General features: G+C 38.9%; 1 protein-coding gene across 1 annotated transcript; it reads right to left on the bottom strand.

The window, feature by feature from the left end:
• NRROS (negative regulator of reactive oxygen species) lies at positions 1–7,751 on the bottom strand. Its single transcript, XM_087724941.1, has 3 exons — positions 7,634–7,751; positions 4,692–4,800; positions 1–2,310 (listed from the first exon to the last, which is right to left on the bottom strand). Exons 2-3 carry the CDS (start codon positions 4,785–4,787, stop codon positions 355–357), a joined length of 2,052 nt encoding a protein of 683 aa, XP_087581067.1. The 5' UTR covers positions 4,788–4,800; positions 7,634–7,751; the 3' UTR covers positions 1–354.
• Positions 7,752–13,812: the final 6,061 nt, after the last annotated feature.

The following is a 13,812-nucleotide window of genomic DNA, read 5'->3' as shown; positions in this document are numbered from 1 at the left end:
ACATCTGAAGAAGATTAGAGTATTGTATAGACAAAGTTCTAAAATTTGCCCAAGAAGCTGTAGAGTTGGGTTTATTCAAAAGTCATGGCTTATTCACAATATAAATCTCTTATATACGTTACTTTTGACCATAAAGACTTTTCTTCCTAGTATTAATTTAACCCATACTACAATTTTATGGTTTTTACTGTCTGCCAATTATGTGCTTGGATATAAAATTTGGGCATTTTTAGATATGTAAACCATTACTACAAGTTAGAGCTTATTAGAACTAAATCTGTGACTGCAAATGTAACCTTCTAAGCATATTGTTGAGTGCTATTAGATTAGATTGCTTCTTTCTGCCACCAAATTTCAGTATGGGCTGGATTTCTTATGCCTGCTCTTTAGCATCTTAAGAATTTTTTCCTTGTATATTAAAAAGATGATAATAAAAGTAAACAGTAGGGTCAAACAGGTAGGAAGAATAAGCACCAGATACAACAAAGCCATGTTAGTTGTTAGCCATCTACAGTCATGGTGAACAGATTCAGGTATATTTGTTGCACTGATGAAACTGGAGGAGTAATTACAAGTGATGTCACTTATGTCTCCAATGTGTATGGTTCCGTGGCTTTGCAGAGCATCCCACCAACCCATTTTGCAACAGTCATAAGGATTCTCACTGAGGTAGATCATATGCAAACTCTTTCCAAGTTGCTTTTCCATGAAGTATTGAGGTAAGGTATGGAAGAAATTCATCCTGAGATCTAGAGTATAAAGTTTAAGGTCTATTAAGGATTCTGGGAAGTACACCAAACTGTTTCCAGACAGATCCAAGTTCACCAGTTTCTGAAATGCAGAAAAGTCCATCTTAGTGCCTGCAGCAGATAGGCCAGTATCTCTAAGATAGAGTACCTGTATGGATGAAGTGATATCTTTCAGAGTTCCCAAGCCACTAATAAGCAACCTAGGATTATTAGAAAGATCTAAATATGTGAGGGAAGTCCCCTTGAAGAAGTGGCAGGACAACATGCTTAGGTTACAGCCAGACAATACAAGGTTCCTTAAGGAATTAGCATAAGTAAAAGTTACACAATCAGTGCTTGTAGCACTATATGGATAACAGATGTGGATTGGGTTTTTACTGATGTCAATTGTAGTGATTTTTCTTACATGGATAAAGAATTGATGTGGCAAGCCATGTAGATTGTTGCTGCTAAGATTAAACTTTCTGAGGTTAGTTAAACTGCCTTCAGAACCCAAATTCATCTGTAGCTTTGAAAGCAGGTTGTGGCTGAGATCCAAGTCAATGAGAGTATTTAGCATTTCCCTGTCCTCTATGTTCAGTGTTTTTAAACAGTTGTGACTGAGGTTCAAATAAAGAAGGGAAATTAACCCCTTTAAAAAGTGGTCTGGAAAATAAGAGAGCTCATTCCAGCTCATATCCAGAAATATTAAAGAAGAGAGATTGCCATGATTGTTTTCTTCCCAAAGTTCTTGGCTGGTGATGTTAATGATATTGCCATCTAGGAATAGTAACTGAACTGAGCTGCTTGAATTATTGAAAAATTCGCCATAGAAATTCATGTGGTTGTGTGTCAGCAGCAGAGTCTGCAATTTATTTAACTTGGGCAGTAGTGGGAAGAACAGAAGCTGGTTGTAGGAAAGATCTAGTGTTTCCAGTTCAAAAGAAGCATTATTCTCTGCAGACAAGAACCATTCAATGTGATTGTTGCTAACATTTAACATCCGAACGTGGATCAGATCAAACTGCACAATGCAAGGTATGTTGTTGTAGGCCAGGTTAAGTTGTTGCAGAGCTGGCATGTTTTCAAACGCTCCAGCCTCAATTTCAAAGATGTAGTTCTGCTGTAAATCCAGATGTTGCAGATTGGGCAGGTTTCTGAAGTGAGAGTCATCTAACCTCAGGATGGCATTCCTTGCTAAAGACAAGGATTCTAGAGAAAACAAATGTTGGATCAATTTGCCCATCATAAGCTCAGTAAGCTGGTTTCCAGAGAGGTCCAGTTTCCTCAGGTAAGTCAAAGTCCGTAAAGCAGATGCTGTTACAGAATAATTGAGGGAGAGGGAATTGTCTGACAAAGTTAGCAGACTAAGATTCCTAATGCCAAAAAATGCCCCAGGTTCAATGAGTTCCAATCTATTTGCACGTAGACTGAGGTTCTGTAGGTCATGGTATTGTATGAAAGATGCATTCGAAAGAGTTTGTAGAACGTTGGCATCCAGGAAGAGTTCTTCTATCCCAGCAGGCAAGTCTTTGAGGACAGAACTCAGCCTCCGCCCATTGCAATCTGCACTTCCCTTTTTCTGTAGCAAGAAACATATAGGAAATGATGAGGTCAGATACTAAAGATGTGGAGACTCTTTCTAGAGTCTCCACATATTTTTTAAATCATATCAGTGGGAAGTGTCTGATGTATTCCATGGGGTTTAAATCCTGAGGCAAACAGCAGTTTAAGGGATCTCAAACTTGATCAGGTATGATGGCAACAAGTGTTAAGAATATTATACTGTATGATACTACAATGCCATATACATACTTAAGTAGAATTAAATATAGAGGAAAATATATTTAATTTGATTTCATCTATTGAGTCCCTACATAGAGTTGATGATGATAATATTATAATAATATTTATAATAATAATAATACAGTAATTTTTCCACATTGTTCAAGGTTATATTTATTCAAATATAGTTTACAGTTTACAATAAGGGTAATATGCTGAATGAAGCCTGCCATATTATCTCTTATTGTAAACCCTTAGCTTCCTCCCATAATTGGGGCTTACCAGGGGTTGTGATACTAAATATATATACAAATATATAACACATATATTTACAATATATATACAAATATATAACAAATATATAACAAATATATACAAATATATAACACACACACACTAGATAGATAGATAGATAGATAGATAGATAGATAGATAGATAGATAGATAGATAGATAGATAGGGAGGGGGAGAGGGAGAGGGAGAGGGAGAGGGAGAGGGAGAGGGAGAGGGAGAGGGAGAGGGGGAGAGAGAGAGAGAGAGAGAGAGAGAGAGAGAGAGAGAGAGAGAGAGAGAGATAGATAGATAGATAGATAGATAGATAGATAGATAGATAGATAGATAGATAGATAGATAGATATCGGTAGAGGTAGAGATAGGTAGAGGTAGAGGTATATATAGATAGGTAGAGGTAGAGGTAGAGGTAGAAATAGAGATAGAGATATACAGGTGAAACTCGAAAAATTAGAATATCGTGCAAAAGTTCATTTATTTCAGTAGTGCAACTTAAAAGGTGAAACTAATATATGAGATAAGACTCATTACATGCAAAGCAAGATAGTTCAAGCTGTGATTTGTCATAATTGTGATGATTACGGCATACAGCTCATGAAAATCCCAAATCCACAATCTCAGAAAATTAGAATATTACATGCAATCAATAAAACAAGGATTGTACATGGAACAATATCGGACCTCTGAAAAGTATAAGGGTGCATATGTACTCAGTACTTGGTTTGGGCCCCTTTTGCAGCAATTACTGCCTCACTGTGGCGTGGCATGGAAGCTAACAGCCTGTGGCATTGCTGAGGTGTTATGGAAGACCAGGATGCTTCAATAGCAGCCTTCAGCTCTTCTGCATTGTTCGGTCTCATGTCTCTCATCTTTCTCTTGGCAATGCCCCATAGATTCTCTATGGGGTTCAGGTCAGATGAGTTTGCTGGCCAATCAAGCACAGTAGTCCCACAGTCACTGAACCAGGTTTTGGTGCTTTTGGCAGTGTGGGCAGCTGGAAAATGAAGTCAGCATCCCCATAAAGCTCGTCTGCGGAAGGAAGCATGAAGTGCTCCAAAATCTCCTGGTAGATGACTGCGTTGACCCTGGTCTTAATGAAGCACAGTGGTCCAAACTCCTGTTGCTCAGTGGTCCAAAGTCTTCTTTTCTGATAAGAGCAACTTTTGCCAAAAGCACCAAAAACTGTTTCAATGGCCGTGGGATTACTGTGCTTGATTGGCCTCTCCATTCTTCCTCCATACTCTGGATCCTTGGTTTCCAAATGAGATGCAAAAGTTGCTCTTGAAATATCTTGCTTTGCATGTAATGAGTCTTATCTCATATATTAGTTTCATCTTTTAAGTTGCATTACTGAAATAAATGAACTTTTGCACGATATTCTAATTTTTTGAGTTTCACCTGTAGATATAGATATAGATATACTAAATGAGGACTACATGGAGAAGCTTCTTAGATGAGAAACGAAATGTCTTCAAGGAAAAACAAAGTTCAGTTGCCTTTTGAAAAAGCTATGACCAGGATGACTGAGAATATCCATAGATTATGATGGATCTGGATAACTAAAAGAAATAGGGAACCAGATGCCTTTCAGGTTATTGTTGAAATTCCTACTTTAAATCATAGTTCCCTTTTCTGTACCCCACCCTAAAAATATAAAATTAAATCATGGATAAACAAATTATATTTTTAAAGAACATCTACAAAATGAAAAGGTAAATAAAACAGTTGAAAATTCTAATATGTTAGTTTTTGGATTCTTGTTGGATTTGGATCAAACCCTTGGAACTAATATGCTGCTGCAGGCTCTACCATGTAAATAAATGATCTCTCTTCTTCCCATTCTTTTCAAGAAATCCCAAAGTTATTTCATGTTTGCAGAAGACTCACTAGTTTGCAAATACTGTGATAGGTTGTGGGTTTTGTTGCCCATCCTGTATCCAGAAAAGCTATGCATATGGAGATAATCACAGCAATTAATGCCATTTCAACAGGACTCCTGCAAAGAGAGAAACATTAAAATAATAAAATAAAATTAGGAGACTTGGATTGTCTTTTCTTATTTATAGAGTTTTGGGTTGCCCACTAGAAAGCATCTGTTCCAAACTGTGTTAAAATGTATTCAGACAAAAGGAATATTCCTATTCATATCTGTTTACTTACAAATATTTCTTAGGTTTTCTTTTTTTTTTTAATTGAAAATTTTTAGAAAAAAAACTTTTACAAATGTTTACCTCCCCCCTGCCCTCCCCACCCGACCCCCCCCCAATCCCCGCCCCTGACTTCCCAGAACAAATACAGGGTATAAATCTTTAACAAAGATGTTCTAAAATAAACTTTAAAAAAGTTAGTATCATCTTTCATTTGAGTTTTAACTCCTCTTTGCTAGGCTAACTCTAAACAGATTATATCATTCCTTGTTTCTTCAATCATAAACTATCTGGAATTTCTTAGTCCCATATTTATTTTGAATATAGTCAATCCACCTTCTCCACTCCAGTTTATATCTCTCATTTGAGTGGTCCTTGAGATAAGCTGATATTTTAGCCATCTCTGCTAGGTTTATTACTTTTAATGTCCATTCTTGAATAGTAGGCAAATCTTCCTTCTTCCAGTATTGATTTTCATTGTGAATATTTTTTTTCTTTACAAAATATATGTAAGCTCCCATAGAACCTCTAAAATTCTGTTTTGAATTGCATTCACATTTGGGTACACATATAAGACACTTAATGTAAAATGTGAGGACCTATTCATTTATTTGATTTATATCCCATCTTTTTTGTAGAACTTAGGGTGGCATATATGATGCTCTCTCCTATTTTTCCCACAAAGGAAACCCATTGAGTTAGCCTGGACTAAGAAAGTGACTGCCCCAAATCACCCAACTACAGTAGCTTCTGTGCCTTAGAATTTGCGGTCTCCTGGTTTCTAATCCAGCACCTTAACCACTACATCAATCTATCTCTTTTATGAGTTTTAAGAATTAAAGGAGATTTGAAAAAGTTTCTCCTTTTCAATATCGATCTGCTTAAGACTTTCCTAATACAGGCAATATCCTTATGGGTGGACTTTAACTTCCAGGACTCTGTAGCCAACGTCATGCTCATGTTTCTGAGTGTTGAGGTTTACATATCTGTGGATGGCTGGTCTACATACAGGTAGTTCTCAATTTACAGCCATTCATTTAGTGACTGCTGGAAGTTACAATGGCTCTGAAAAAAGGGACTTTCACACTTATGACCATTGCAGAATTCCCACGGTCGCTTATTAAAATCCGGATGCTTGGCAATTGGCATTTATTTACGATGTTTGCAATATCCCAGGATCATGTGATCACCTTTTGATATCTTCTGACAAGTCAGTGGGGAAGCTAGATTCACTTAAAAGCTGTGTTGCTAACTTAACAGCTGCAGTGATTCACTTAACAACTATGGCAAAAAGGTTGTAAAATGTGGCAAAACTCACATAACTGTCTGTGAAATTTGGGGCTCTATTGTAGGTGAAAGATGAGGATTATCGGTATTTGCTTATTTTACATTATTATCACTTCTGATGAAACAGATTTGCAAAATCTTTTTGCTGAAAGTAAAAATGGGGTTTATACATCTACAGTAATAACTTAAAAGATCTGCCTCTGCATGACATTTTTAACCATAATATATGTGAGGCCAGAGATTTATAATAAAACTAAATTTGTTCTTTTCATTGGAAGATATCTGTAGATACAGATCTTTGTTTGGTAGAGGTGGTGGGAGGAAATTAACAATTTTTCTATGTCATTTTTGAATCAAAATTCTCCTATTCCTTAAGTAATTTTTAGCCATAAAGAAAGAAAATTATAAGAGCACAATCAGGTCACATTGAACATTGGCTGAGGGAACTCACTGCAATCAATTTGATGTTAAATTAAGGTTTTCATAACCATGATTTGTTGGACATGACATGATGGCCTGCTATCTTTTTTTCCCTATCCTTCTCAGCTACAGAACACTGAAATGTTGAGAACATGTGGTTGTTTTTTTCATAAGAAGACTCCTAAAAAGCCCTATCCATTCACAAGATGGCTTCTGCAAAGGGCATGATCAATTATATATCGTCAATTTATTAGAGTGACACCTGTCTCTTCACAAAATGCTACGAACTGCCCTTTTTCTAGGCTAGTGTGTTTCCCTTTTCCCTTCTACTAATTGCCAGCAAAGTAAACTCCCATCCTGCTTGTTTAATGCTTTTATTCTTAGCTACTGCATTTGTTTGTTTGTTTTGTTTGTTTGCATTATATTCTCATCTTTCATTTAGGCGTTCAAGGAAATGTTCATTGTGCTTCCTCTTTCTGTTTTTTCTACCCAATGACATCGTGAGATAGATTGCGCTGAAATAAGTGACTGACCCAAGGTTTTTACCTCAGATTTTAACTGCTACGCATCCTTTGATTCTTGTAAATTACTCAGAGAAGCCAACATGTCTCATTTTAGAATACATCTGACTTTCTCAATTCTCAAAAACAATTCAGAAAACCCATCTACGTAACCTATAGAACAACTTTTTATGAGAAAATTATATACTATATATCAATGATTATTCTCAGTAAATAGAAACTTATCATGAAATAGAATACATAATTTGTAGATTAGATATTAGGAATGAATTAACAGCAACTAGGGTAATATTCATCATTATCACAATCATGGACTTTTTTTCTGACTACAAATGATAGCAGTATAGTTCAATACTTTAGAATGTATCATAATGTAGCACATTGTTTTTTAAGTGTTATTGAAAAGTCCTATGTAAAACAAAAAGTTAAGATAAATTATGCAGGATTAACTCACCGTTTGGAGCAACGTATTCAATTCTGGAAGGTTCATTCTGTACCAACACTTGTTATCTCACTGTATTTCTCAAAAAGATAATGATAATACAATTAGCTGTTTGCACTCTCTTAAGATCAGATTAATATAGTTTTTGCGGAAGGAAATACAGTCACATGGATCCCAAAGCAAGTTGCAATTTGCTTCACTCAACCTCCCCCACCGAAGCTCAGCAGTTGCACATGGAAAGTTTGTGCGTATGCGAGTCACTTGAAAATGAGAAGGCCCTAAGAAGAAGGGAAATGAAAGGAAGGAAATTGTACAGGGTAAATTTGAAGCTATTACTTGAATCTCACTGATTCTAGTCACGTCAGAGCTCAGGGTTTTTGTTTTTTTAAAATCTCAACAGCAACGAAGATTCCTGCTGCAACCTAAAGATTAATAAATTAATATTAAGAAATAACATTATCGACTATTTCTAGTTTCATACTACTGGATTGCTATCACTTTCTGCAAACTAAACAATGTTAGATTACAAATCTGTACTTCAAATATGTCAACTACAATTACAGAATTTCCTCTAGATATATCAGCCTACAGATGCATTGATTACTTGTCAGTTAAACTGAATTAAAGTTATTTGTCATCTTCCAACGAAGATAACTAAGCGGGCTGGGATTGCTTAGCACAAAATTCTGGAGAACACAAGAATGGCAATCAAGTTCAAGAAAGGCCAGAAGACTCTAGTCTTAGTAGAAGGTTCATATGAATAATACATCTGTGATAATTAACTGACGGGAAATAACATCTTGTACAGTTTTATAAATGACCGTAAGGCACTGCTGTTTCCATTTGATTCAGAATCAAATTCTGAAAAATATGATCAGGGTGAAATTTTGTTACAGTTCCAAGAAACTTATTAGATGGTATTTTCAGGAGATTGCCGTACTTTAGCACAAAAGGAACTGCTTATAATCACATACTTTTGATAATGCCATCCAGCAATGTAATAGCTATTTGATCTGTCTGACTCTTTCTCTATGCCCATAAATCATTCCTTATTTTTCAGTGGCCAAATTTGCATGTTGTGCATTAAGCCACGATTTGCTCAATTAGCTGCACAATCAGATTAAACCATAAATTGTGGTTTAAACACCAAAATAACTGGATAGTATACTATATTAATTAAAACGAAGTGAAAAATGAAGAGATTGAAACCCCAGGCATTTTCTACATGCAAAACAAAACAATGTAGCTCTTGGGCACAAAAAATAGCAAGCCAGCAAACTACGCATAGTTGGTGTGGAGTCTCCAGCTTAGATATAAGGGAGCAGTGATTTATCCCTTAACTGACAAGGCCTGATGTGATCCCCATCCGCAGCACTTGAACTCCTTATTTTCCCATGCTGTGATGCCTAGCAAGGCTCACATCCTAGCCCAGAGTTAGCTCAAGAGAACTCACTGCCAAAGAGAGCCTGTAAAGAAAAGTATCTGGAATTGTGTCACATGTAGCAAATGGACAGCTTTCCTACTCATGCACTTCTCTTAGGTGCATCCTGGTCCCAGGGCTTGGTCCTTTCTCGGTAGGGTAAGGTAGCAGAGCATCTGACCATCTGGAGCTCAATACCCAAGAGCAATGTACTGGATAAAACAATCCTTTCAGGCAGTTATCTGGCTCAGGGAGAATCATCCGAAATCTGGTTCCTGTAAGAATCAGGAAAGCCCATATGAAGAAAACCTGGGTCTAAACCTCACCCTTTCCAAAGTCATTCTGCAACATGGTGGAGCTAGTCTTTTGAAAGTTGCTATGTTTACTTATAGTAATTGAAGGAAAAAATCTGTATCTAAGGGCCCATTCTAAGACTGAGTCATAGCACAGCACAGTAAGTGGTTCTACAAAAAGAAAAGTTATGGTTTATAATGCTCTTTGAATAAAGAGTACTCCTCTTCAGATTCCAGACAGCCACATTATCCTTAACAGGCTATTATACACCCCCTAAATACCAACCAAGTTTTGGTCTATTTTCCATCAATCACCCAACTTTCCATTTTAATGAGATTTCTAGTCAAATAAGTATATCCTGGGGGAAAAACCTGATCTGAGATAACAACCTTAACTTAACCTTAACTTTTTTTTAGTCCTGGCAATGTAAAGACAATTACTGAAATTTGCTGCAACAGTTTTGTTCCTCTTAAATTTTCTAGTTAAAAGAACAGTTGAAAATTGTTTCAAAAACAATTAAAACAGGAAGTTTAAAACAAAAATAGAACCAAAAGAAACTTGGGGAAATATGGACTTTTCCATTATACACTGTATATTACATTCATCATAAAAGGGGCCAGAACTGCTTTTTAAGGGTTATTTAAACTTAAATTCTGATCACAATTTAATTATAGTTACTTGAATGGGCAGCCCATGGGTTGCATTCATCCCAGTACGTCCCATTTGCAACCTATTAAATTTTATAATATGATTTCCTTCTTTTTTCCCCTTCACAAATAAGGATAGAAATAAAAGACTCTCATTTCCCCTCTTAAAATCCATCTATCAAAGGCAGGAAATCAGGAAATCCAGGCAGTTCAAATGAATACAGGTAGTTCTCAAGTTATGACCACAATTGTCCAAAATTTATGTTGCTAAGTGAAACACTTATTGAGTTTTGTCCAATTTTATGACTTTTCTTGCCACAGTTGTTAAGTGAATCATTGCGTTTGTTAAGTTAGTAACATGGTTGTTAAGTGAATATGGATTCCCCATTGACTTTCCTTGTCAGGAGGTTGCAAAAGGTGATCACATGACCCCAGGATACTGCAACCATCATAAATATGAACCAGTTGTCAGCCATCTGAATTTTGATCATGTGACCATGGGGATGCTGCAACAGTTGTACGTATGAAAAACGGTCATACGTCACTTTTTCAGTGCTGTTGTAACTTTGAATAGTCACTAAAAGAAGTGTTGTAAGTTGATGACTACCTATATAAAGGTTCATTGCAAGTTTAAGCTTTACAAGAATCTGAACTATTAATGGTCAAAGCAAATTGGCAGTAGATGAAAATCAATGAAATTCAAGGAGGGCTAGACCTAGATCTCTTGTGGGTATGAAGGGCCTTGAGACTGATCATCTGTTTGATCCTTCCCTCCAGCTCAGCCTGGTGATCTCTTACCTGCACCATGAGAACCCAAATATTTGTAACCGTCCTTTTCTGGACAGTAGTCAGAGAATATAAATTTCTAGATATTTATCTAAGTATTAAGAAATTGCAATACTATTATTCTGAGAACTGATTACTATCCTCCGTTCCTCAAATGTTACAATAGTGAAGTTTCAGTAGCCTCCACATTTATATAGTAATAGTTTGATATTAATGTATTTCCTAAATAGTGTCAAAGCAAATGCAACAAAATAGAAACTGAGCAGATGTGGGGATAGATTAATCAGAAATTTGAAAGGAGTATACTTAAATATATCCACTGAAAAATATAATCCCTAACATGCATTTTACCTTTCAATCTTCTAAAATCCTTTCTCAATATGATGTTCTAGGAAGAAGGCATGTAATTTCTCACTATCGGTATATTAGACAACTTTGCTTTCTTTGCTTGATACTGATGCTCAGAACAAGCAGCACTGAAAAATCAGTTATAGATACGAATCTTCTCTCACTTCGAACGGGTGAAGGATCCAACACTGATCTTCAAGGACAAACTCTGCACAAGCTGCAAAGAGTAGCTGATTCTCTCCCAGCACCTGCTTCTCTCTTCAGTTCAGAATGGTTCGGTTTCATCCTTCATTCCCAAATAAGGTAGAAATTGTGCAAAGCTCCTTAGCATAAGTGTGTTTGTATGGTGTGTATATGTGTATATACTTTCTCCACCAGGGACGTGCAGTCACTAGAGGCAGGGGAGGCGCGGGCTCACCAGTCTCCTGAGGGAAAGGAAGAATTTTAAATAATTTTTTTTAAATAATTAAAGCCAGAGTAGTTGCTACCAGATTCAAAGGCCCAGTGACTTGGTGTCTGCTCTCAGTGTTAACTATGGGAGGAGGCCAGAAAACTCAGGGCCTCTTTTGCCTAAGGAATTGTTCGCCTTTTAAAAGTTAAGGAGGAGTTAAAAACCGAAAACTTTCATATGCAAAAGAGGCACTGATTCTCCCACCTCCTGATCGGGGAGCAGCAAATCATGCCTTATGAGCACGCTTACATTGAGCACGCTTACGTTGGGCGGACAAGAGGAGAGTTGAGAGAGTTTCCACAGCTGGAAAAGGTGGATCAGACGGAGGGAGGGGGGGATTCAAATTTATTGTAATTTAATTTGTAATTTTTTTATTGTGAGGTTTGTGTGTGTGTGTGTTTTTTCTTTCTTCACAGCGGTGGGGTAGGAGGAGGCAGGGGGGCGAGGCGGCGGAGCACGGAAGCGGCAGGGATGTTCTCGCCGCTGTGTTTCAACAGGCCAGGCGTCTCGCATTTATGTCCGCCATAAATGCGAGACACCTGGCCTGTTGGACACAGTGGTGGTGGTGGGAGGAATTGGCTGGGTGGGCTGGCTGGCTGGGGAGGGGAGACCCCTTTAAAGCCCAGCACCGAGCGGGGACGAGGAGGAGGAGGAGGAGGAGAGCGGTGAGTCCAGGCAGGGAGCAGGTCGGGCGGGGGTGGGTGGGCTGGCTGCAGGCTGGGGCAGCAGGATTGTTCGTATGAGGAGGTGAGGGGGGGGCAAGGTGGCGGAATGCAATGGTGGCGAGAAGCATCTCAGATGGAGCCAGGACACCCGGAAGGCAAGCCGGCACTTAAAGGCATGCCGAAGTGCCGGCTTGCCTTCCGGGTGTCCCGATTCCATCTGAGATACTTCTCGCCACCGTCGCGCTCCACCGCCTTGCCCCCCCGCCTCCTCCGACAAACAATCCTGATGCCCCGGCCTGCAGCCAGCCCAGCACCGAGCAGGGATGAGGAGGAGGAGGAGGAGGAGGAGGAGGAGGAGGAGGAGGAGGAGGAGGAGGAGGAGGAGAAGAGCGGTGAGTCCAGGCAGGGAGCAGGTCGGGCGAGGGGTGGGTGGGCTGGCTGCAGGCCAGGGCAGCAGGATTGTTCATCGGAGGAGGCAGGGGGCAAGGCGGTGGAGAGCAACGGCGGCGAGAAGCAATACCCCCACCACTGTGTCAGACAGGCATCTCGCGTTTATGTCCGCCATAAATGTGAGACGCCTGTCGGACACAGTACCGGGGACGTTGCTTCTCGCCGCTGCTGCGGTCTTGCCTCACCAACGGTAACCGTCACCGCACGTCACTGTTCTCCACCTACTATATTTTCCCTCTTTGCTGTCGCAGGAAGTCCCCAGATTTTTAAATGTCCTTATTGTGGCAAGAGTCTTATGTTTCTGTCTACTTCTATAGCTGAATGTTGGATTACTTATTAAAACGTTCCTCCATTTTCCCTGCCACTTTCTAACTCATGGTTCACCTTTCTGTCATTTAAGGACCAACTTTTTCATTCCTTTGCCTTTCTCACTGAAAACAACTACCCAAAGATCTTTTTCATTAAATAATGGGCTATATTCTTTTGGGAGAAGCAGTTTGTTATTCCTCTTCCCCAAAAAACAAAGTTATCTCTCTTGATGGGAGATGAGAGCCAGAAAATGCATATTGTATTTTTTAATTATGGCTATTTTACTTAGAAACACTCTCCCTTTAGAAATTAGGCTGGCCCTCATGGTGATTGCAATCTGGAAGGTTGTGAAGACTGTATTTTTCCAGAGGTAGTATTTGGGTACTGATTAAGTCCTGTCTTGAAGCAGATTATATTTGTTAATTAAGGTATTAGTGGAATGTCATCTCCTTGTTCCATCTCCCTGTGATGTCATCCCATTTGGTTGATGCCACATTCTCCTCTATGCTATACTGCGACAGAACTTTATTCCCTTGAGGAACTCCTCCTTTATTCCCTTTGGGAACTCCCCCTTTCCCGGGGATGGCCTTCTTACCTATCAAGACGCTTCCTTAATGACAGATTTTGGGATCCCGAGAGGTGGCATGCCAAGAAGAGACTGCTTAGGGGTTTTTTACAGGGGTTTTTAAATCAAATTTTAAGGGGAGGGCGGGGGGGGGTTGATACGGATTGCTCAGACAGGCTTGGGGGGGGGAGTCTGCCATGGCACAGGCCAGAGCTAACTAAGGGGTCGGGAGTGCTGGGAAGGGTTGGGATTCCAG

This window comes from Thamnophis sirtalis, unplaced genomic scaffold, assembly GCF_051295495.1.
Source record: "Thamnophis sirtalis isolate CommonGarterSnake01/CBP01778 unplaced genomic scaffold, rThaSir2_p1.2 scaffold_11, whole genome shotgun sequence".
NCBI classification, from domain to species: domain Eukaryota; kingdom Metazoa; phylum Chordata; class Lepidosauria; order Squamata; family Natricidae; genus Thamnophis; species Thamnophis sirtalis.
The sequence above is the reverse complement of the archived record's forward strand: the minus strand, read 5'-3'. Positions and strand labels throughout refer to the sequence as shown.

What these genes read in the sequence shown, in the direction of transcription:
- NRROS (XM_087724941.1), bottom strand. Translation starts at nt 4,787, where the DNA reads ATGGCATTAATTGCTGTGATTATCTCCATATGCATAGCTTTTCTGGAT. An exon ending in ATCACAGTATTTGCAAACTA is followed by an intron (nt 2,311 to 4,691) that starts GTGAGTCTTCTG and finishes TTCTTGCTACAG; the next exon opens with AAAAAGGGAAGTGCAGATTG.